Source organism: Tiliqua scincoides, chromosome 1, assembly GCF_035046505.1.
Source record: "Tiliqua scincoides isolate rTilSci1 chromosome 1, rTilSci1.hap2, whole genome shotgun sequence".
Classification (NCBI taxonomy): domain Eukaryota; kingdom Metazoa; phylum Chordata; class Lepidosauria; order Squamata; family Scincidae; genus Tiliqua; species Tiliqua scincoides.
In genome coordinates, this window is record NC_089821.1 from 293,341,042 (window position 1) to 293,362,045 (window position 21,004).

The 21,004-nt window shown below is 41.6% G+C and overlaps 1 protein-coding gene and 1 pseudogene across 2 annotated transcripts in view; both read right to left on the reverse strand.

The window, feature by feature from the left end:
- The window catches only part of NRDE2 (NRDE-2, necessary for RNA interference, domain containing), a 29,121-nt gene extending 22,844 nt beyond the window's left edge, over nt 1-6,277 (reverse strand). For both annotated transcript variants that reach the window (XM_066628323.1, XM_066628315.1), the window contains exons 1-2: nt 6,165-6,277; nt 2,569-2,677 (exon numbers count right to left, since the gene is read on the reverse strand). In XM_066628323.1, coding sequence (XP_066484420.1) covers nt 2,569-2,677; nt 6,165-6,243 — 188 coding nt within the window. In that variant the 5' untranslated portion in view covers nt 6,244-6,277. The remainder of the gene's footprint in view (nt 1-2,568; nt 2,678-6,164) is intronic.
- Nucleotides 6,278-10,673: 4,396 nt separating this feature from the next.
- On the reverse strand, nt 10,674-11,029 carry LOC136636844 (cytochrome c oxidase assembly factor 6 homolog pseudogene; annotated as a pseudogene).
- Between the last annotated feature and the right edge of the window lie 9,975 nt (nt 11,030-21,004).

A 21,004-nucleotide genomic window follows, 5' to 3' on the forward strand; every position in this document is an offset into this window, starting at 1 on the left:
CTTGCAAGGCATTCTGGAGCATGACCTGCCTATTTCTGCCATTATTCCATTCTTTTTCAAGTACCCCTAAAGGTCCTGTTGAGTGTCCCTGGGAGTACATGAATACCAGGTTGGGAGCCACTGTTTTACTGTGCACTTACTCCGATAGTGTTTACAAAAAGGTGGTGAAGATCAGAATTTAAAAAGAATAAAAATGTATCTTATGATCTTTTACTATGTTTTTAATAAATTAGAGACATTAGTTCTTAGGTAACAATTAGTGGTAGGTTATTTTTCAGGATCTGGCCTTGGGTTAAATCAGACAAAACTATAGTCAGACACCCCCCTAAGTTTAACCCCCGACTTATCCGAGGGTCATAGAAAATTCCATGATTGTTGGCTCAAAAACCTGTCCTCGACTTATCTGTGGGATCAGCTTATGGGTAGGTGTCTGTGGTATTTTTAAAAATGTGTTTGCCACCTTTCGGTTCCACAAGGGACAATCACAGTGGCTTACAATGTTCAAGAACGAATAAGAACAGTTTAAAAGAAATCCAAAAATGAAGAAAAAAAGCTGCAAAACAACAGATTCCATTGCTATTTTTGCTTGTGAAAAACTTATATCACAAGGTCATTTCATGAAACTGCAGATTAGCCCAAAGTCTAGTTTTCTGAGAAGCTGAGGAATTTCAGCAACACTGGAGAGGAAGTTAGAGTAACATCCAACAACATAGGTCCTTGGTGGTCTTGATAGGATTCCAATTATTGTAAAATGCATTAGCGCTCAGAATTGTGAAGTGTTGTTCCTTCCTATCTAAACTAATATTTTATTACAGCTATAAAACTTTATATATTTCCATTAGCACTGACCATCCTTTGCTCTGAAAATAATACGCATTCATTCAAGCACGCTGGCTGAGATCCAAAGAGCAGTGTAAGATGTTCTGGGGATATAGTAGAACTTTTCAAGATTCTGACTGCCTCTTGTATCCTGCCTCTTGCACCCTGCCTTCCCCCTAAAGCCTCCCCTGAAGAAAGGAGACCCTTCAGAGTGGTATTTGAGACTTAATTCCTGAAAAGGGTGCTTCAAATTGCAGCTGGGAAGCCTGATCCTATGGCATCTTAGCACCAATGCCACAGCCCTAGCACCAGCACTGGGTGTCACAAATGTACTGTAAGGCAAGTTTGCACCTCCCTGAGAGTAAGTAGTGTTGGCAGGGAGGCGCAGTGTTGATACTGCGGTTCAAGCCCCAGCCACCAGGAGAGAGCGGGTAAATGCCAAGAAGTGCAAAGGAATGATGGAAGGGTATGGGGGAGGCATTTCTGAGCTGGGGGAGGGCGGAACAAGGGGTGGAACCAGCAGAGCTCTCCTCTGCCAAATCCTATCCCACGTATTGGGTTTGGAAGCCCGACACAGGGCTTCCCGAGTCTGTGCCACTGATTTAGCCAACACTGACTCAAGAAGCCCCAGTGAACAGGCTGGGGCTTTACTTGGGGTAAGGGGACAAATGTCCCCTTCCTGAAAGGAGATCTCCAGCCTGCTTGTATCCAGCACAGGATACAATAGTGAGTGTTTAATGCTGCTGCTCTAGTGCTGGATAGGATTGGGCCCTTAGAGTTCTTCAAACAGGTACCATTAAAAAATGACAGGTTGCCTATAAAATGCCACAAAATCCTAGTGTTGAAGCTCTGTAGAAGCAACCAACAAATTCTGCATAGCAGCCCCATCTTATGCAAAATTAGGCATAGTAAAGCCAACTGAAATGGGCTTCCATTAGATAGTTATTCATACCAAGTTGTGTGCTTAGGAAAAGGTCCCTAGTCAATAATCCTATTATTTACTGCAATGCTTAGCAAACACAACTACACAGGCAAATTTTCTTTATGGCCCAAAAAAACAGCTCTTTGGAATTTTTTTTCACAAAGAAGGCACAAACAACCCTACAGCACCATAATAATTACAGTGAACTATAATATTTCACTAATAGCCCTCATGTACTCTTGGCAACAACTGAAAATTAACTATACATTTTCTTCTTCACCGAAGAATGAGGAATGTACTGGACCTATAAGAGGTGGAAACGCTTAAATACAGGTCGGCCTCTGTATCCACGGATTATATATCTGCGGATCTGGCTCAACAGGGTCCCCCAGACCTGTGCTGAGCCAGGCTTGACCCAACCAGAGCCCTCTGGAGGGCTTCCCTGGACATCAGAATGCCTTGTATGGCATAAAACCTTTTGGTAAAAAAGACCATTCTGAAGCCCACAGAGGCTGCAGCCTCTGGGACTTCAGAAAGCCGTGGAGGCAACCAGAACACAGGTCCAGTCGCCTTCAGAGTGCTTAAAGGGAGGAAAACCGCAGACTTCATTATCCGAGGTTTTCTATATCCATGGGGGAGTCTAAGAACAAATCCCCTGCAGATAACAAAGCCCCACCTGCAATTACACCTGTAATTTCATGAAAACAAAACTTGTAGCAATGATTTTATAAGCAACTCAGTTTGATCCATAAATCTGGTCTCACACTTTTCTTGCCTCTAAGTTCACTGGAGTAGTCAATGCTGAAAGTTGTCATAGAATACTCTACCTTTGGACTGGGGATTTCTCCGAAACAAGGTCTACATCCTCTAAAGAATGCTGGTGTAGTCTCAGTGCATCCTCACTGCAGAAACTTGGATTAGTAAGCCAGTTCAAGTCTGCAGATACAGAAGACAGATCAATAAAAAAAAAATTCCCACTGTTTAAACCTGCAGGTTTATCTTGTCAGGAGATAACACAGTTTACAACTGTGGTTAGAACATCAATAACAGTCATGTACTGTATTATAGTCCTTGAAAGATTCATGAAGCAAAGGAGTAAGAGTTGACACATGGTGTAATATCCAAAAATGAGATTTCTTCATCTAATAGTTACAATGGAACACCTATCAGAAAGATGGTCAGGCCACTTCAACTACACTGTACAAACAGTGGGAATTACTGTATATAGGATGGCAAACACAGGTCTACTCCCCAAAACAGCAACACCCACATCCAATTTCCTTCCCTTTTGGTAATATTTCATTCCTAAAACATATTTTATGATTTTCCCCATCCAATCCCATTAGAGACCAATAATGTGGACCAGGGGCAGAGAACTTCATTACGCAATAACATCTCATCAAGTCTGTTAGGAATGAAATCTTAAAGGAGGAAGGAAAGCTGATCACTCAGAGCCCAATCCTATCCAATTTACCAGTGCTGGTGCAGTTGTGCCAGTGGAGTCTGCACTGCATCCTGTGGTGGTGGGGCAGTCACTGGGGCATTCTCAATGTATGGGAACATGTGTTCCCTTACTACGGGGTTGCATTGTGGCTGCATCAGAGCTGGAAAGTTGGATAGGATTGGGCCCTCAGTTGCCATGTTTGACATTTTGTCGAGTTCAGCCCTTAATGTTTATAAGCTGTAGTCCTACAAATATTTAACAGGAGGTAAGTACAATAGAAATTAGAAAGGCTTAACCCTGAAAAAGCCCGGTTCAGCTTGCCTGTATGTCATGATGATCCACTATCATGTGTCTGGTTGTAATGCTCCTGCATATTCAGCCAAAAGAGAATATTCATAAGGCACATATTTCATGTGAATCATTCTGGCATTTTTACCAAAGATTTTATGAGATGTCAGCATTATCACCCTTTTCTTTTGCCATGTACTGAAGAGATGGAATAGTTCGATGACTAATGACCAATATGCAAATCCAGTTAAAGTTTCACCTCTGCCACAAACTCATCACCAGCCCAATTCTATGGGCTGTGAGTGCTGGTGGAACGCACATTCCACCAGCACCTGCTGCCAAAAAATGGCCATAAAGCACCTTCTGGCAGCGCACTGAGTAGTGCACTAATGGAAAGGTCTCAGCAAAGGCCTGCCAAGGCAAATAAGATGGCAGGAAGGCAAAACTGGGCACGGAGGGGGCATAACAGGGAGCAAATTTGGTGGTGATGGCATATGCCAGACCCTATTCCCCTGCAGCCTCCCTTTCTTTCCTCAGACTGACTAGTATGGGTCCAAGGAGACCTATTGCATATCAGGAGGCTTAAACGGGGTAAAAGGATTGAAATCCCCGCTCCCTGCTGAAGCTTCTGGATCTGCTCCCCTGCTGGATACAGCACACTCATTTCTGCTGTGGCTGCACCAGTGGGAAGGTGGGAAGAATAGGATTGGACTCTAGGTGGCCTTAGGCAAACCAAAAGCTCTTACTCTCCCCAGGTGCAGTATGAGGATATTAATACCTTATAGGGTTGTTGCAAGGATTACAAAATGAAACTTATGAAGTGCTTTGAATACCCAGAAGTGCTATCCAAATGCTAAGTATTACTACTACTGCTTTAGGAAAAAATAGTTGCACCACCTAACTGCATGTTTCATAACAACCAAAGCACAGACCCAACGATCTTCTACTACCAGATCCAGATAGTAGTTTGGGATCAGGTGGTCTTATGCAAGGGTTATGTTCCTAGGTCAGCATGCCAAGTCAAAACTGTGTACTGTATAGTCGAAACTCCCTCAAATATGTCTCTTTAAGAACTAAAAGCACAAGGTGAGAGAGACACGTGGCAACTGAGAGAACAGCAGCTTCATTCTCCCATTTTAGGTTTCCTCCAAGGCATAAAAAGAGTGAGTGGGATAGCAGAATTGCCTGCACTATTTAGACTGTTGTTTTTCTCTGTCTTTGGCAGGGGGCCGAACGTGTATACTTGAATTCACGCAACTCAGTCATGTGTAAGATGTGAGCCAACTGTACAGCTTTTCTCTTGGGGGTAAATGAAAAATAGCATCCATCTAACTAGGATTATTGTTAAATATATCTATTCAAAAAAAATTAGAAACAAGCATCATCTTCCTAGTAAATTAAAACTGCTGTTCTGTGGCCTAACAATTTGGATCTCAGACAGTAGTCTTCAGGCTTGAATAGTACTGGAAAGTACTGGAAAGGAGAACCAGCCGGACTTGCATTCTTTCCTTCTCCACAATCTTCTTTGGCCTCCGTCCCTCTAGATCTGCTGTAAACATGAACACTCAATAAGGCATCCAGACCAGATGCCATCACAACATCTGTGGCAAGGAGTTCCACAGTCCAATCACACGCTGGGTAAAGAAGTATTTTCTTTTGTCTGCTCCTAACTCTCCCAACACTCTATTTTAGTGGACGTCCCCTGGTTCTGGTATTGTGTGAGAAGGGAAAGAGCTCTATATGTTCTATCTACATGCCCTCTATTTGTTCTATCATTAGTCATGACGGTTACAGTCTTTGGTGTCTTCTGAGTATACATCTGACTCTCCTGACACTCAGTTTTAATTGATGCCCCATGGTTCTGGTGTTGTGTGAGGGGGGGGGAAGAGCTCTATCATGTTCCATTTATATGTATTCTATATGTTCTATCACTACAGTCTTCAGTGCCTTCTGAGTATACATCTGACCCTCCTGACACTCTGTTTTAGTGGATGTCCCCTGGTTCTGGTGTTGTGTGAGAGGGGAAAGAGCTCTGTATGTTCAATCACTACTCAAAATGGTGACAGTCTTTGCTGCCTTCTGAGTATACATCTGACTCTTCTGACAGTTTTCGTGGACGTCCCCTGATCCTGGTGTTGTGTAAGAGGGGAAAGAGCTCTATATGTTCCATCTATATGTTCTCTATATGTTCTATCACTAGTCATTAATGTTACAGTCTTTGGTGCCTTCTGAGTATACACCTGACTCTACTGACACTCAGTGTTAGTGGACGTCCCCTGGTTCTGGTGTTGCGTGAAAGGGAAAAGAGCTCTATATGTTCTATCTATACGTTCCATGTATATGTTCTCTGTAAGTTCTGTCATTAGTCATAGTGGTTGCAGTCTGGTGCCTTCTGAGTGTGCCCCTGAATGGGAGCTGCTGGGGTCAACTCAAGGGTGGGCTTCAAGTCTCTCCCCACCGCTGTGTGCTCAGCATGCAGACCAGGTATGGTCAGTGCTGGGCTCCTGCATCCTGCCAGAGGCAATAGCCAGCCAGGGAGGCCGAGCATCCTCTGAAGGGATGCAGGCACTTCCCTCAGGAGAGGGAGGGGCCGCGAGGACCCTCCAAAGGGGCGGGGCTTCCAGGTCCAAGCAGGACTGGAGCAAGCAGGACTGGAGGACGAGCCCATTACAGCAGGCGGGGGGGCATTACCTCTTTTGGAGCCTTCGCTCTCGCTCGCCGGCGCCTCCCCGGGCTTCACGGCGTCCGCGAAAGCAGGGAAGAGAGCCATGCCGTCCGCTCTCTTGGGGCGCTCCACCGCCGCTTCCTTCACTCCACCAAAGAAACCGCGTCAGGAGCAATGACAAGATGGCGCGGCCGACTCTCCCGCAGCATGCTGGGAAATGTAGTTTCGCGTCACTGTCGTCCCAAAATGGCGCTGGTTGCTAAGCAACAAGGACCTTGATTTCTTCTGTTTGCATTCCCATCTAACAAACAGCTGTTCTGTATGAGGATAAAGAATCCCTGAAAGAAGGAAGTGGCCAACAACCATAATAATAAAAGTTAGGGCACATGTAGTGTTTTTAATAGTTGGAGAGACCAATACTATCAAGTCAAGTTTTTATCACCCCTAAAGCAAGCAGTGGTTCCCAAACTGTGGGCCGGGAGGACCCACTGGTGGGTCATGACCTGATTTTTGGTGGGTCGCCACAGGGTGATGGAAAGATCAGATAACCAATTGCCACAAGCCCTGAGGCTATTCAGTAATCAGATACTGTAGCTGCTAATGGCCCTGCAAAGTGTTCGGCTCCTGCAGTTTGCAAGCATGTGTAAATATAGGGAGATAAATGTGTCAGGGTCTTTTTTCTAGTTATCATTACTTATAAATAAATATTTCTTTCTATATCTCCTTTTTTTTTTACAGTCTGGTAAACCTAGCTGGATCCCAATAGAGTGTCATTTTAAAAAGTGGGTCCCAGTGCTAAAAAGATTGGTAGCCACTGCCCTAAAGCATAATACAAACGTGATGTTTGCTAAATTTCCCTATTTTTCATTGCAGTCATCAAAGGTGAAGGAGCATGTTCTCTGCCATATCAGCCCATGGGTAAAAAGAGGTCTGGGTTTAAAAAAAAGAAAAAGGTCAGATGCACTTAAATTTTGATGTTTGGACCCACATGAATTTCACACAGAATCCCCCCATTCCATAATCAAGTGAGAGATCACATCTGCGGGCTACAGATGACACAGCAAAAAGCAGAGTTGGTGCTACCCCAACACCCCTATTGTGCAAAAACTTGGGTCCAGGATAGGATCCCTGTCAATTGTACAGAAAATGCCCCAAATCTACCACTGATCACATCTGGATCCACAGTTTACCCTGGATCTGTTGCCCCTAGATCTGGTGCTACCCAGTCAACCAGAGTTGCCCTCTTCTGCAGAAGCTTGCCAAGTAGACACAAAGATAATGGCCTTAGCCTGTGGTTGTCAAAGCTATGGTCTGTCATTTGATGGTGGAATCAGGGAGATTGCATGTAAACAATCATGAAGAACCATGTCTTGGATCCATGTTTTTGTGCCATAGTGGCACCAGATTATGCTGGATCTGTGATTTTTATGGTGCAAACCCTGAAGCCACATTATCGGTAACACCAGAAACAAGTTTTGCAGTCTCTGTGATAGTTCCCCCCCCCCCCAACTTTGTGCCTGCCTAAATACCATCTTTGGACTCTGGAAACAATGGCAGGTCCTGAACAGCCATTTCAAAATGAGAAAAACCACACAAAATCTGTATCCCTTTCCCTCTGTTACATAAATAAGAACAAAGTGTGTGTTTTTTAATTCAGTAAATTTGTTTATGTGTTCTTCTCATCTGTTGCTGGGTTTCGATTGCTCCTAGTCTGGTTGCTAGATATACTGTTGCTCATAAATAACTGCTTGGACACCTTCAGCTACAACATAACTTTACGGAAGAAACTTACATAGAGCCAAACTGGATGCAATAATTGTCTTGTTTGAGTTTTCCCAAATAACAGCCAATGGGGGCTCAATTCAGAAAGTGGCCATGGGGGGGGGGGAGAACATTCAACCATTTTGTCCCCACTGATTTCTCATCAAATTCCTCCCCTAGCAGTTACTTGCCCCTGAAGGTCCATTGCAGAAAGCTTTCAGGAGCAAGTAGCTTTAGGGTGGGGGTTCTAGTGGGAAAATGGTGCAGGGGAAAACATTCAACTCCTTCTATCCCCACTGTGGTCATAATTCAGATTGGTTCCCCCTACAGTGGTTTTAAAAGAAAGAAAAAATGTGTTTTTAATCTCATGTCTAGTTTAGTTCACCATCGTCTAACTGCTAAGTCGTCCAAAAACATTTAGAACAATATTTTTGTTTTCTCTTGGGCACACGTATACTTAATGCATTATAATTTTTAATATGTTATTAAAAATTAGCAGCTTGACCAGCCTTTTAGTAAAACAAATACAATGAATTATATCCCATGAGGATTCAAAAACATTTCCTGTAGGCAGCTGAAAGAATTAAATTATAGTTCTCTTTTCATTCCTTTACCATTGCTAATATGATTTTACACTAGCTGTTACAGTGTTCAACAAATTACTTTACAGTCCTTTGAATTAACAATCCCAGTGATTTATTTACTGCTCTGGGTGCTATCGATTACATTTTCAATTACACTAAAACTTTATTCTGCAGTGTACTAGACCTATTTAGATGAAATGCAGCAGATATTTTTGTGACGGAAACATGTAATGCAGACAAAAGACTCAATTTGGGTATGGTACTGGATAATATTACTGTGAACCTAGAGAGAGTTTTAACAGCACTTTCGAACGCCTGCATGATACAGGATTTTTCAAGCTACTTTGTAATGGCTTGCTTAAAGTAAGATTTGAAATGCATCCATAGGCTGATTTATTGGCCAGTTGGGTGTGTTTCAAATATGTGCACATAATGTAAAACAGTGAAATAATACTTTGTAAAATTCTTTGCTGAAAATCAATATTCTAGATATATTAAGCATAAAAACCATCTAAACATACAGATAGATTCCACTGATAAATATTCTGCATGTCAAAGAACCCGAGCCCAATTGTTTTCTATTTTTCTAGGACTTTTTTTCTTTTGGTTTCATTTCTTGCAGAGCTCGCTTTCCAATATCAGTGCAAGCACTCACTCTGTCACAATGCCAGATATGACAAGATGCTGGGAGATCTGCAATGACTGTCACACAAGGGTTGTCTTCATTTCAGAACACCTTTGGGGCTCCAAATCAGCTTCAGGAAGTGGTGCAGGGAAGGGGACGTTTAATGCTTTTTTTCCCCATTTAAAGTTCCCCCAAAACTATTTTCTGCATGAAGGAGATACAAGTAACTTGCGGGTGCCTGTATATTATCCCCCCGTGGGACAACTAGCAGCTTGAGAGTTTACTACTCTTTCCTTCAGCACCACTTACCCAATTTGGACCTCTCCCACAGCTACCTTGAACTAAAAAGCAGTATCTGGTTTATCTCTCCAAAGTGCTCCATCAAAGCAGCCCATCTTCATGATCCCTCCATGCCACAGATACATACACTCACCCTCCTCAATAACAAACCTGCATGCACACATCCATCCATTCTTGGGCAGTAGGGTAATGTTCACTCTTAGAAGCCGCTAATAAATCTGACTAAGTCAAAAGCAGTGCAACTTTACACCACCTCTCTCTCTCTCTCTCTCTCTCTCTCTCTCATGTATTTGAAAGATTTATATGCCACATTTCCAAGATGCCCAAGGCAGCTCACAAAAATAAAACACAGGTGGGACTTCGGTATCCACTGATTTGGTATTCACTGATTTGCCTTACACTGATACCAAGGTCCACCTTTAAATGCCTTATAGCAAGGGAAGAAAAGCACTAAAATTCAATTTCCTACCTTCGCCTACTAAATAATTAAAATTTCATTCCATTAGATTCCATTATTCACCCCATCTTGTGGCTGAATGCAGCACAGTGTCTATACCAATGCATTTTGGGGCAACAACAGAGGAGCAAGAAACCTGGAATTGGGTCTTTAACGCTATTTTTCCACTGATTTTATCCACTAGAGGTTCTGGAACGGAACCCCAATGGATAATGAGGCATGACCTGTAAATAATACAGACATGACATGACACAGAGATGACACACAAATGACATGACACAGAGAAATAGCTCTGGCTGTGACCAGCATATTGATGGCACCAACTTTAAGCCCCAGATGATCTCCCCCAACAGTTTCATGGAGGTGTTAAATAACCATGCAGTTCTTTCAACCAGGTTCATTACATTATTATTTTATATAGTACCACTCACATACATAAAGCTTTATGCAGAGGGGAAAAAACACAGTACTGCTCTTTGAATGTATGCTCTATGTCAGTTTCCATTTGCCCAGCTCACGCTAGGGCAGAACCCAGTGGCGTAGCTAATGAACATGTAGCCCAGTGCAGAGCTCAAAATGATGCCCCAGAAGTGATGCCACAACCGGAAGTGACATCATACTCAGGCTTTTTAGAAAGTGCAAACTGGGGGGAAACTTGCCTCCTCCCTCCAGCAGTTCACCACCCACTTGATCTGCCACCTCTCCCTAGCCAGTGGCATAGCTAAGAAATCTGTTACCTGGGATCAAAGAAGATTTTGTAGCCCCACCCTCCACGACAAAATCAAATTTAATTAAGTAAATAAAGTGCCAAATCACCATTCTAGGCATCACACCAGTGTTTTAATTCAAAGTGGCTTTTGCACACAGTGCTTTTATTCTGCAAACTCCTCCATGATGGATGTAGTTTAAAAAGCTGATGAGTAGCTATGACTTCTCAGTTGTTTCCAAAGGTTGAAATTCACCTGCTTCCAGCTTTGCTTTGTACTTTAAATAATCTCTTCTTCTGTTAAAGTATTTAACCCACTGCTGTGGACATACACTTTCAAAAGAGCACCTAAATTTTTCACACTTGGATGAATCTTCCATGTTTTCATCTAAGCACTTCCAGTAATCATCTCAGGCTCCCCAGCAAGCCTTCCTTTCATTCATAGATGGTGCTGACATTTCTGCCACCGCACTTCCAGCCGAGCTCGGGCATCTCCGGAGCTTGCAGAGGCAAACCGGAAGCTCGAGTGTGTCCTTCGGACTTAAGTAAATAAATAAAACATGCACCCCTTATTGGTTAGAGCAGGGGTGCTCACACTTTTTTGGCTCGAGAGCTACTTTGAAACCCAGCAAGGCCCAGAGATCAACCAGAGTTTTTTTACAATGTTCGCGCCATCATAACATATAACATTTATGTGTACAATGTATGTTGGTGTACCTTGCATAACCACATGAGCCAATATTGCACAACACAACATAATTAACTATAAACATTTTTTGTAATTACTTGAATTTACTTTGATGACTTGCACTGAAGTGAATCAGCCAAGGATGCATAGCCCGGACAGTAGCTGCTGACAGCCAGCTTCAAGCCCGCTTCCAAATGTTCATCAGTCATGGTGGAATGGTACTTGGACTTAAAGATCTTCATGTAGGAAAAGGCTGACTCACATAAATAAGTGCAGCCCTTCCTGCCTCAGGTGCTCTTATATCCCTGAGGGCCCTATTGCCTTCAAGTGGCTGCAGCTGTGCAGCACACGCTGCTGGATGCCCAGGCCTTACCCTTAAAGCGGCCACTGCTGACACCACATCTACCTCCTCACCAGATCTTCCTCAATTCCAATATAAGTGGGGGGGGGGAGCAGATCTCTATACAGACCAGTGCAAAAACAAGGGAAAGGTGTGGGGGAGGGAAGATCTCTATATAGACATCACAGCAAGACCAGTGCAAAACCCCTTGCACACAGAACCAACAGATGGAAGGGATGCTTGGACAGGAGAGAAGCCTGCCAGCGGCTCCTCTCCAGGTCTACTCAAGAGTCACCCCCAGTAGAGTCAACAGGGCTCACTCCCAGGGATGCGTGGACAGGAGCTCACTCCCAGGGCAGGGCTCACTCCCAGGGATGCTTCACTCCCAGGGATGCCTGGACGGGAGAGAAGCCTGCGATCAACTCATTTTGCCTGGCAATCGACTAGTAGATCGGAATCGACTTATTGAGCACCCCTGGGTTAGAGAGACTGTGCTGGGGTGAAGAGGGATGATTAATATCCCCCTGCTAAATATAAGAGAAGCACCACTTGAAAAAGTGCCTTTTTACCAGTTAGTAGGAGTAGCTGTGATACATGGAAATAAGAGCTGACTCATATTAACATCTTATTGGTTCCATGCTGTATGATAACAACATCTCATTGGCTCTCAGAACAATCAGTCTCATGGGTCAGTTTTGTGTTAAGAAAATCCACTTTTTGTTCTATAAGGCAGTTGCGTTTTCATTTTCTGGTTAATTGGCCATAACTTTTGATAGAATACAGATATTCCAGTGGGGTTTGTTTCATTGCATTTTTCATTAAATTACCTTTCCAATGATATAGAACATTATGTCATTATTGGTACATACCAAATTTTTTCACAATTTTGGCCACTAGTGTCAAGCTCAGTTTGTTGCCCCCCTAAAGCTTGTTGCCTGGTGCAACTGCTGCCCCCTGCACCCCTTAGCTACACTACTGGAGAACCTCACTTTGAGAAATAATGCTTTGCACTTCCTAAATCCTTGTTGGCTAGACTGACACCTTAGATCAGAGATTTTCAACCTTTTTTTCAACCTTTTTATCTCACGGCACACTGAAAAGGAGCTAAAATTGTCTTTTTGCCATTTTTTTGGACAATTAACAAGGCACACCACACTGCTGGTGGGGGGCTCACATTCCCCAATGGCCCTAATAATAAATGACCCTCCACCAAACTCCCATGGCACACCTGTGGACCTTCATGACACACTGGTTGTAAATTGCTGCCTTAGATCCCTAGGTGGAAGCTTCCACTTTGCAACCTACCTAAAAGGTCAAGGAGAGGAACTTGCACATGCTGTATAAGTGAAGTAAGGTATGATATACAGACTCAGGAAATCTTGATTCACAACTCAGCGACTTGTCACCTTGAATTCTCCACTGACTTTGGCTTATTCCCATTCCATGCATGATTGCCACCTTTGACTGAAGTTTCCTGGAGATTTTCCTTCTATGAAGAAGTAAGCAGAGTGCTTAACTTTCGTTTTGCAGCAAGACCACATCCAGGGATTTCCCTTTAAATATTTTTCATAATAATAAAACCACACATGGCCATTTGCCAGTTGAGGGAAAGCAATTTCTGGATTAGTGAGAAGAGAGATTTTGCGCACTGCATGAACAGTTGGAAATGGCTAATGGCTTTTTTTTGTGACCAGAGAACGGATAATTGATTTCTTTTTGCAGAGACTGTGAATGAGATGTACCAATCTTATTGCATTTTTCCTAAATTTGACTTGAAATGTTGTTTTGGGAAGCTGAAAACTGTTTTGCTCTTTGGCACTATTATCTGTTCATTGCAGACTCATGTATTTGTTTTAAAGCAATAGGAAATGCTTAAAAGAAGAAATGAACCTACTCAACTGCCACTTCCTTTTCAGCATCACATGGCCCCAGCCACCCACTGTCGTAGCTAGAGGAGGTGCAAAGCACTAAGTTTTGCAGGTGCCTGAACTGTGCAAGTGCACTGTGTAAGTGGCCCCTCCCCTTTGGAGCCATTCTGGACAGTGGGAGCAAAACAGGCCCCCACTACCTGGAATGGCTCTGAAAGGGAGGGGCTGCTTGCACAGAGCATTCAGGCACCTGCAAAACTTAGTGCTTTGCACCCCCTCTAGCTACACCACCGAAGCCATCAACATCAGCACATGTTCCCATTCATCCAGTTCACCATCAGAGTCCCTGTATGTCCCAGCGTGTAATGCAAGCAAGTGATTAACATCTCCTTCACTTTGGGCCTACCAAATTCTGTTAATGCGGTTATAAACAAGATGATGGATTCCGACATGCTGAAGAAGCCAGCCTCGGTAAATCATACTGCCAAACTATCTTTTATTGGTATTGAAATTATAAAATGATTTACTGTTGCACTGGCCGGTCGGTGGAATTAGATGTAATTTCATATCTCAGCAGAAAGCTCTGCAGTTCCTAAACAATCAATATGACAGAGGTTTGGGGCAAGTCAATACGTATGCAGTAAAAGAGCCTCTGCAGTGCACTGAGCTGGAATACACTGCAGTTGTAAAATATTAAATGGTCTTGCTAATAGAGACAGGTTACCATGACCTTAGTGTATTGAGAAATCATCACAAGTTACGGTATAGTAAATCAAAGCCGTAGATCTTCATTCATAAACTACTGGTGTTTTAATACTCAGAAAACACAGACGGGTATATGAATGAGATACAATTATCTCAGCAGAAAATGCACTTTAAGACATGGGCTATTTGCACGTACCCTCTCAAACAAGAGAAGTTTTCTTAGCTGGTGCAGATGCACTCTGATGAATATAATTTTCCCCCACCCACTGCACTGGCAATGTAGACAGTTTGGAAGTACTAAATGACTGTGGTTTGACAACATGGATGTTAGTATAGCTAAAATAACGGAAATACAGCTGCTTCAGATAGAAAGAGTTCAGCTGCCCTGCTAATTGGCATTTTTTAAGTTGTGGGAAGAACAACTGTCCATCTCTACCAGTGGTTCCCCAACTGTGGGTCAGGATTCACTGGTGGGTCATGATTTGATTTTAGGTGAGTCCCACAGCAGCTGAGCAGAGCCTCCAATTAAAATACAGGTGATACAAGGATCAGAGAACTAATTTCTTTACGCCCTGAGGCTTTTAAAAAATCAGAGCTGCCCTGCAAGAAGATCCTGCAGTTAGTTTGCAAGCATGTGTAAATATAGGGAGATAAATGCTAGAGCATCTTTTTTATTATTATTATTAAGTGTAAATAAGTAAAAGTATTATTTTTTAAAGTCTTGTAAAACCTAGGTGTGTCTCAATACAGTGTCATTTTAAAAATTGGGTCCCAGTGCTAAAAAGTTTGGGAACCACTGCTTTATATCTTAGCATAGTTTCTTTTCTAATGGTTGCTCGCTGGTGTCTCATACCTGTTAAATTGTGAGCACCTTTGGGACAAGGAAACTTTTTTTTTCCCCTTTGCTAATGTAAACCACTTTCTGAACTTGTTGTTATTGAACAGCAGCATATAAAATGTTTTTAAAAACAAGGTTAATAACCAAAAGGCATTTAACCTGGTAAAATATTTCAAAGGAGACACACATTGGTGGCAGAACAAGCATGGCAACATCCACATATATCCCGAGGAAGCTCACAACAGGCAAAATGCTGGAAAAGATCCCCAACTTCTGATAATCAAAGGTGCCTCTGAATGTGGTGACTAGCTGCTGATAGAGGTCTTCCAACAATGCCCCCGCTCCTTTTTAAAAGCCAACTACAATATTGTAGCAATCACAACATGCAATGCCATTCTTTGTTGTACTAAGTGCAATGAAAAAAGTAATAATTCCTGAGGATACCGCCCATTGCAGGCAAACAACATCATGCTCCTTTGCTTCACTGTTTTATGTTTCCATGCTATGAATACCTTCCCACTGGGCTTCTGGAAGGATAACAAGAACCAACTCCTCAAGAATGTTCATCACTGTTTATCCTGTTTGGTTTTTTACAGTATTCAGAAGCACAAAGCTTCTATTTTTTTTTTTTTACTATTTATATTACATTCACTGATAAAAACAAATTCCATACAAGATTCAGAATTCAAGGCCCTCTTTCTATAGGTACGTTAAAAGGCTTTTTCTCAAAGAATTCCTTCCCCACCATATAAGAAACAGTACCCTGTTTTACATAAATGCACGTTACCTTTAATAAACTCAGTTTGCAGAGGTAGCAGAACCAAGATGGGAAATAGTTCAATCTGCCTGTCAAGGACAAAAGAGTCAAACTAATACTGCAAGTCTGCCAAGGATCTTCCTGCATAAACAATAAAAATGTATAATTTCACTACTTTAGCCAAGTCATTTCAATGACTAGACAAAAATTCTGGAATGCAACATAGGAGAATGCACAGGTTTTGGAGTGCAGCAGAAGACAGAAAAATGTTTTCTAATTCCAAGACTGAAGACAAGACTGTATTTTTTTTTCTTCAAAAGGAACTAAAAGCAATTTAAGAAAGGCTTCACTTCACATGGCATATAAACTATGAGCTGCAACCTCTCCCTTTCAAATTGCGTTCAGTCTCTGGGGGGAAAGCGCTGTGTGCTCCAATATAAAAAGTCAGAGACTTTAACAACCCAATTCTGTACACGTTGAGAGAAGCAAGTTTCATTTTGGACAATGGGCTTACTCTCAAAAACTGTTCAGCTGGAGACAATCATGAGACAAAAGATCTATTCTACCATTTTTAACTCTCGTAAAAACTATTGCCTGTTTCAAGCTGTGGCATTTCTTCAAAATGAGCATAATAAACTATTCATGCATAGCGCTAATTTTGGCTAAAATTCTGTTTCATCTGTTTGAATACTAAAGAGCTTCCTATTCCACAAATAAAACTTCAATCAATTTTTACTGCTTCTAATTTCTTCTGCTTATGTTCCTAACAAACTGCATTGCATATGTGGTCATCTTGCTTCTGTGCCACACCATATTTCTTTGCACTTTTAAATGTATGTTTGTATCTGGTCCTGTGATCTTTCCTTTGTCAGGTCTAGTATACCTCCAGAGTCCTTGCCAGTAGCCACTGAGGCAGCCAACCTGCTGATAACGTACTAAGAATATTAGTGCACATTTTGTGCTCAGAGGCAGCCATCCAGATGTCAGATCTTTTAGCCACATGTCAAGACCATTGTGATTATGGTAACAGAAGAGATTGTGATTTCAACTATTATTGTAGCATTTGACAATCATGAAAAATTTAAAAAGCTTTGCATCATTTTCACATTTTTCCTGAACTGGTATCACCTCTTCCTATGCTATAGTCGAGTAGAACTAAAGGTGATTTTTTTCCCCTTATACAAGGTCCAATGGGTTGTGCCAATTTTAAAAGGGAAGGAGCAGTGAAACAAGGCAATTTGCACTATTAATCAGCTCTGACATATCAAAATTTAAGTAAGACTCCAAAGACTTACATTAGACATACCCAAGGGTTTTGACCTTGTGATAGGATTTCTGACTTTTCTTTCTTTGGCAGGTGAACCTTCCCACCCCAAGCAGCCATATATCTATCTGGTTTTGAAAGTCCTCTCAGTTTCTGGTTTACTATGAGACGTAGGAGGTTGCTGTTTAAGAAACATAAGACTTGGGTGCACAGGGCAAGCAATGTAGTTCTTTGGGTTCCAGCTTTAGAAAATGAGGTGCATTCTGGAGCAACAGGAATATTCTGAATAAATTCATTGTGTTTTATGGTATGACACTGTTCTGGAATATGGGGCAATGTATTTAAAAATTAGATACTTCTTCTAACCACCCTGGAGCTGAACAGAATCCCTCCCAGATACAGACACACACACTACGAGAAGGCCAAGATATATGAGCATTGGCAATATACACTGGGCAGGAAAACATCATTTCATAAAGAATTCCCCAAAGTTTAAATGAAATGAAGTCAAACAGGTCTTCAGCATTCAGAAGATGAAGCACTAAATGCTTTTCAATTAAAGCCAAAATAAGAGAAAGGAGAAACCACCTTCGCCCTGCCTCACTTTGGGAGATGGCAGAAATGTGGATATTATGGATCAAAAACAAGTACCACTCTCAGTCCACAACCCAATCACCTCTCTTGATCCACTGAAATTAATAGGATTAAAAGCCACAGTGCTTCAGTTAAATGGTTTGTAAACAGGGTATCATGTAAACTTTGCTAACACACTATATCTCAGCAATTTTTAACTTTTGTCAATTCACAGCACACTGAGAAGGTCCTAAAATAGTCAAGGCACACCATCAGTTTTTTGACAATTCACAAGGCACACCATGCTGCTGGTGGGGGATTCATATCCCCAGTAGAGAGCCCTACTAATATATGACCCTCCCGCAAACTCCCACAGCACACCTGTGGACCATTCATGGCACCCCAATGTGCCACAGCACACTGGTCAAAAATCACTGCTCTAGCATGTCATTTTAAAGCTTCCCCAATGCCAAAGAACTTGAATGTTTCTTCTAAGAAAATCAAAAGACTTTTTGATTCATATTAATTTTTATCTATGCTTAGAAGTACCTTCTTATGCTAATATACAAAACAGAAGCAGCAATATGAATGCTGAAGCAGAGAGAACCCTCTGATAAGAAGCTCAGGCCTGAATCCTAGTATAGAATATTAATCTTCAAATCCCAAAATTTAGGCTTTTGTCTGAAAACCAAAAGCAGTTAGGAAAGCTGCAGAGCAAACGGGCAAGAAAGCGTTCTTGAGAATCTACAACTGATAGAAGAAAATGTAAACAGATCATCTTGATACTAATAACTATCATACAAAATATTCTCTGTTTTCGTAATACCAGCAAGGATCCATAAGATGGCAGAGCTGTGTATTTTTAACAGATCTCAACTGGATATTGACATTTTACAAAAATATACTACCATGTTTTGAACTGAATGCCACTTTATCACATCAGAGGTCTAATTCTACATTGCTGTACCTAGAAAACTTCCATTCTATACAATATAATGGTTCTGAGCTGTAACACAAAACATGTACAAATATTAAATACTACATTCCATGTTTCTTTGGTGTTACATTGAATACATAATGATTAAATAACGTTGCAAAGCTAAAACACTTACAACCTATTTTAATAAATAGTTGTGTGTGCCTTTTCTTACTCTTAACTAAACAAACGAGTTTATATCTTATATACAGAATAGTATGCTTCCTAGTTTCCGTCTCAGGCTACAATCCTATCCACACTGTCCTGGAAGTAAGCCCCATTGACTATAATGGGATTTACTTCTGAGTAGACATGGATAGGTTTGGGCTCTGACTCCTTCAAACACTGGTTTGCTTTATTAACTAGGAAGAGTTTTAGATGTAGTGGTGTGCAGAGTACTTTATTTAGCAATTATAATAAAATGTTTCTCTTGAAATCCACTCTATTATTCCTACAGTCAATTCACTTCATAAGTTACAACTGTGATTTTATAACTTTCAGAAACAGCCCCAATTTTTCCACCAACATGCACAGATTTTTGAGATTATACTGCATTCATCATTAGCCTTTATTTTCAATTACTAGTGTAACTAGCTACAAAGAGCACAGGGCTTCTCTATGTTATGTTAAAACCAGTTTTAGTAGGTGCAGTTTGTCAGTCAGGAGTGAAAAAAGTTGCACTTGCTAAAATGCCCTCTCCCATACAGCCACTGAAGGTACAGGAGTCCTGTCCCCTGCATCTGCTTACTCTAGAAACATCGCAGACTATATTTTTCTGCACTGCATACAGGTGGGATATCAGTATCCACTGATTTGACCCACCACTGATACCGGGGGTCCACCTTTAAATGCCTTGTAACAAGGGGAAATCCAAAAATCCAATTTTCTACCTTTATGCTGTTAAATAATTAGAATTTATTCCATTAGATTCCATTTCGTCACAAAAACCAGCAGTGCACCCTCCCCTTTTTTCTTTTTTTAGACTTACAGAGGCTTTGTGAGCCCAGTGGAGGACTCCCCCTCCAGACCCTCCAGAACTGCAGTGCAGGCTGCAGTTAAGTTAAAAAACCCCTTCTGACTTTGGCAGCAGGCTATCCTGGGGATTGCATTGCTGCCTTCCCCGCCTCCCCACCCCTTAAAGGGGAAGGGACAAGTGTTTCCCTATCTGGTGGGTTGTGACCCACCAGTTTGGGAACTACTGGTTGATACCAATGCATTCCTAGGATGGAGCAGCAAGAAATCTGGAAATGGGTCTTTAAAGCTATTTTTCCACTGATTTAGTATCCACTGATATTTTTAAAAATCCACTGGAGGTTCTGGAACAGAACCCCAGTGCATAATGAGGTACGGCCTGTATGCTTAAAACTAAAATATTATGCACACTTATCAGGGTGCACACCCCACAGAAAACAGTGGGACTTACTTCTGAGTAAGGCTTGTACTTATTCATTGTATGCATTGGACTTGACGTAATTTAAGATTTAATTTATGCATACAATCAATATTTCATAGTTGTTTTAAAAGAAAGACAATACAGAAAAACAATTTATACAATATATAACTATAAAATAATTTTGCTAAAAATAGTTTGCCTCCACAGCCATTTCGTACTCAACTTTTTCCAAATTTTATTTAGCTGATATGTGTTAAATGACCAAGACAAGGGGGGGGGGAGTGGAATTAGATCTTCTCTTGCTTAATTCTCACCAACAACAAATCTCAATTTATAAATGCTTCAGATCACAAAAGTATTACACAGACTGTGAGGATGTGGGTGACCTGGTTACCCTCTGTACAAATTAACAGTTAACATTCTTAATGGTAAAAATAACATCTTTACATAACAGTAAAAAGTAACATTTTTAATGGTTTTTAAGAACATGAGATATTTAAACCTGTACATTCAGCACTGGTTTGGAAGAAGAATAAAGGTACGGATCAACTTCAAAACATTTTATTTGGCAAGTCTTGTTGAAGGAAAAAAAAAGAAAAGGAAAATATGCACTCTGAAATAAAATCCATCAAAAACGTAATCTGCAAATCCTTTTGCAACCAAACTCCAGGATCTGGCCATTTGGCTCAGGCAGCTTTGAATTAAGACTTTTTTTTTCTTTTTTCCTAATTTGGACTTTTCCCCCCATGTATAAAAAAGTCTTCAATAGCTGCAACTTCATGGGACTGAATGTCCTGCATTCATTGACTGATTTGCTGACTCACCCTGAACGCAGCTCCTGGAAAAAAAGGGGGGGCCACAAAAACTTCGCGACAGCAAAAATTATTCAAGTGGGCACAGGGAAGGGGGGTGCTGTTGACATGCTCTCTCCCCCAAGCCCCTGATCTGGGACCATCGTGCATTGCCAGAAGGGGGGCATCCCTTTTCTAAACCCGATTGCACTGCGAAGGGGACGATCGGAGGCTCTTCGG